Below are 3,909 nucleotides of genomic sequence, written 5' to 3' on the forward strand. Positions count from 1 at the left end.
CCCCGATCTCCAGCCCACAGATATCGTTAGCTTCTGCTGATGGTCTCACAAGCAACTCCTTCACTGATTTATTCAGCTCATCTCTGTTCAGAAGTATTTGGCAAAGACTTTTTCTAGACAAATACTTCAGTATTTATCAAAAGACCACACTTACTTAACCTGCGTTATATGTTATAAAAATGTACATATATTATACAATCAAGTTATAAACAGGTAGTTCCGCTCATTATGTGCCTGCTTCTAGAATTTATCCTAGACCTTTCTCCCTCCCCACCCTGGGCTTTGAATTCGCTCCCCTTTAACTAAATAAATCCAACTTGCACCTCAAAATGAAAAGGAAGTATTTTCTTCTCATCCAGCATGAGGTCAGATGTTTTCTGCTCTGAAACACAGCTGGGAAGAATAAGCCTGCCACATTTTAACACTTACTGTGTGACAAAGGTGATAGATTTGCCAGATCTCCCAGCTCGAGCTGTTCTCCCAACACGATGAATGTAATCCTGAAAATAATTTTTTTGATAAGCAGTAAGATATGTGCGCCAAACACAGAACAGAAGTTATGGGAAATCAGACCACATATTTTTTCTTCAGGAAAGAAGAAAATGGGAGAGAAAACACAGCCAGGATGAAATACTCAGGACCCTGTGCAGCATCAGGATTTGAGAAGAGGTTATCTTTGTTTTTAACATTTGAGTTCTTTCTAAAGGAGAAGACCACCTCCAAGTATTACAGACTGCAGGACAAAAGTTGTGATATATGACTTCCCTAATGAACTATCACTTCCTTGGAAAGCTCATATTTAAAGTGAGCCAATGCCTGCGTTTTCAGGCTTAGGATCTAGTGCTCTGCAGTCTGTCTTCCAGACAGACTCTCTGGCAAGCACATTTAAATTTGGCAAGCAGCGAAAGGGAGGATGAATGAGAACAATTTGGAAGTGTCTGATCCATTCAGCATCTCCTGTCTATATGGTTCTATGCTGTTTTCCAGGTTTTATACTGCATTATGGAAATTAAAATGTGCCCTTCTCCATGCAGCATCTGTGGAGAAAGGAAGGATCAAGGGAAAGGAAGTGTTCTGTGACATGGCTAGACAAGAGGGAGGGGCAGAAACACTGTAACGGTGTCATTCAAGCTGCTGCCCCCATCATTATTTTTTAACTTTTGTCCTTTTACAACGTCAAAAGCAGCATCTTCAGAAGAACCACCATAGCTGCTTCTGTTCGCAACGTGTAGTGTCTGTCACCATTAGAAGGAACAACAGCAATTCCTGAAATCCATGTTAATAGTATGTTTTCTGAAACTAGGCTGGGAAACAAAGTCACACCCCTAAGATAATACTATACTTTCTATAAGGTAGACAGTAACTCACTTTTTTCACTTTGCTGTACTTTTGTGATACAAAGGTGAAACATAATAAAGACACCTTTCTTGATCAAATCCTCATTGAACATAAGAGAATTTTTACTTTTTTTTTTAAACACTGTTTAAAATGTGTAGGCAGACCTGGATCATAGGAACAGAGATGACTGCCTGAAACTAGTAATACGTTAAAACTGTTGTCAAAGTCTAGAAGCCCTTTAATATAATATGACAAAACACATACTCTGAGCAGAAATACAAAGACACAGAACGTCCCTCACTTCCCCTCTTCACTTCTGGGATAAGTTCTACCGTCCAGATGAGATCACCCAACCAAACTGAGATGCCAACTCAATTGCAGAGGCCGAACTACATCTTTTAATCTACAGAAGCATGAACTAGACTTCCAGTCAGCAGAACTGAGAAGAGGTGTCTTTGTTCCTTTGCCTAGCTTCACTATGCCTCCTGGTGACCAGGAGCTCTCAGCTGGCACACAGACTAGCTTACCTTAGAGTGCGTAGGAATATCAAAGTTTATCACCACATCTACATGTGGGATGTCCAGACCTCTGCTTGCAACATCAGTAGCCAGCAGAATAGAACGTGCTTTTGCCTTGAACTTGTTTAGAGAGCCTAAGCGTTTATTCTGGAAAAGAGGAGGATAAAAAGGGAATGAGAGAATAATGCTCATTTTGGCTAATGTGCTCTTGTTGAAATACTGGTACAGAAGAACTCGGGGAGAAGCTACTCAAAAAAAAACAACCTCACTTCTCTAATTTCTTTTTGAACTATTACAGAATCGGGGCAGTATTCACATTAGTTAAATTTCTAGGGATCAGTCCAGTTCGCTAGCTGTGAAATTCTCCTTCTGCAAGACAGTTGTGACTCAGTACGGTGCAGTCCATGTCCCGAGCGACAGGACTCCTGCCTACTCCATTCTGTGGGGTGTGCCCATACCTGACTCATCTGTCCATGGAGAGGAATGGCAGTGAACCCCAGGTTGCGGAGCAGCAGAGCAGTCCTCTGAGTATTGCTGCATGTACTACAGAATATCATGAAAGAGTTTCCAGCTAGTTCATTCAAGATATAAACCAGGTAGCTGTCCTGTAAAGAAACGGAGAAGGGACAAAAAAAAGAGAGATAATCACATATGCCACATTAAAGAGTAAGTAAAAGCCAGAGAAGCTGACAAGATATTGGGCAGATGTGGGAATAGCAAGACAAGACACAATCAGAAGAGGGAAGAAACAGAAGTGGCATTACCTTGAATTTGGAGGGGATGAAAATGTAGTACTGCTGTAGCTTTTCAACCGTCTGATATTTGGAAGAAACAGCACATTTAACAGGGTTCTTCAGAGCAGCACGCTGGAGCTTTTGAACCTGGGAAGATAAATGCAAGTTAGTACTAGGTGGACAGAGATCTTGTCAGAAACCTGTATCATCAACAGCATAGCCTGATGGAAGGAGAACTAAAGCAGAGTGCTCTGCTCTCACCTTCTTGGTCATGGTAGCAGAAAACAGGAATGTCTTCCTGTCTCGAGGAATCACTTTTAGTATCTTATCCACCTGTAAAGACAGAAAGGAAATGGAAATGCTGAATACAACAGCAATCAAGACATAAGCCTCCTCCAGATACAATGATCATCCAAATGAACAGTAATGCATGTGTGCAACTTACAGTAGGAACGAGTTTCCCCTCTTCTAAAGGGAAGGTGTAGGCTGATAGCTTGTTGACAATTAGGCAGTGTGAACTCCAGGAGTCCAACAGCAGTGTACATATCAGGCACTATTCCTGCAGGAACGTGCGTGTGATCCGTGTTCTACAGTAACTGTGTCAATGTCGGGCGCTCCAGAGAAACCAGTAGATTTCAATACAAAATGCCTCCTATTCTCTTGCTACTACTGTGCAGAACTCTACTAAGTTCTCCTCCCTCCACAGACTTTTGTGCAATTATTAGATCTTACTTACAATTTGCTATTAATTTCTACAGAACAGCTCAGTGTTTACTATGTGACTGTATGAAGTGGTTTTAAAGGGGCTCATCTGGTGTTCCAAACTCTTCTTTTAGCAGATTCCTACCTCTGTCTCAAAATCCATGTTAAGGATCCGGTCAGCCTCATCCATCACTAGGAACTTCAGGGCTCGTAAGTTGAAGCCCTTTGTGTTCTCCAGATGATCAACCAGACGGCCAGGGGTTGCTACCAACAAAATCACGAGAGCAAATTTAGAATGAAAGTGAAGGAAAAGATCCAAAGAGGAGAGAGAGTCATTTGTTACAAAAATGGGATTCTTTGCCCAAGAGAAGTAAAACTAGATTGCTTTGTGGAAAGGGCTCTTTCATAGGATATCTTCAGAGTGTTTTGAAATAAGACTAATGGAGTCAGACCCCCTGAAGAATGCTCTCCTTGCCCCTCTCCCCCTAAAAAAAAAAAAAAAAAAAAAAAAGCAAAACAAAACAGACTGTAAATGAGTTGTACTGAGAAGGATGAGACCAGCACTTTGCATACTTGAGGAGAACAAAAAACCATGCAAAAGGCAATCTAGCAGGAAT

General features: G+C 41.3%; 1 protein-coding gene across 1 annotated transcript in view; it reads right to left on the reverse strand.

Annotated features, from left to right (window-relative positions):
* Positions 1-425: 425 nt before the first annotated feature.
* The window catches only part of DDX47 (DEAD (Asp-Glu-Ala-Asp) box polypeptide 47), a gene marked incomplete at its 5' end in the record, with an annotated part of 6,255 nt that continues 2,771 nt past the window's right edge, over positions 426-3,909 (reverse strand). Inside the window, 6 exons of the mRNA XM_009705731.1 lie at positions 426-500; positions 1,866-2,003; positions 2,315-2,461; positions 2,621-2,737; positions 2,852-2,923; positions 3,438-3,556. Of these exons, the coding sequence (XP_009704033.1) occupies positions 426-500; positions 1,866-2,003; positions 2,315-2,461; positions 2,621-2,737; positions 2,852-2,923; positions 3,438-3,556 (668 nt within the window). The remainder of the gene's footprint in view (positions 501-1,865; positions 2,004-2,314; positions 2,462-2,620; positions 2,738-2,851; positions 2,924-3,437; positions 3,557-3,909) is intronic.

The sequence above is a fragment of the Cariama cristata genome, unplaced genomic scaffold (genome assembly GCF_000690535.1).
Source record: "Cariama cristata isolate BGI_N322 unplaced genomic scaffold, ASM69053v1 scaffold19918, whole genome shotgun sequence".
NCBI classification, from domain to species: domain Eukaryota; kingdom Metazoa; phylum Chordata; class Aves; order Cariamiformes; family Cariamidae; genus Cariama; species Cariama cristata.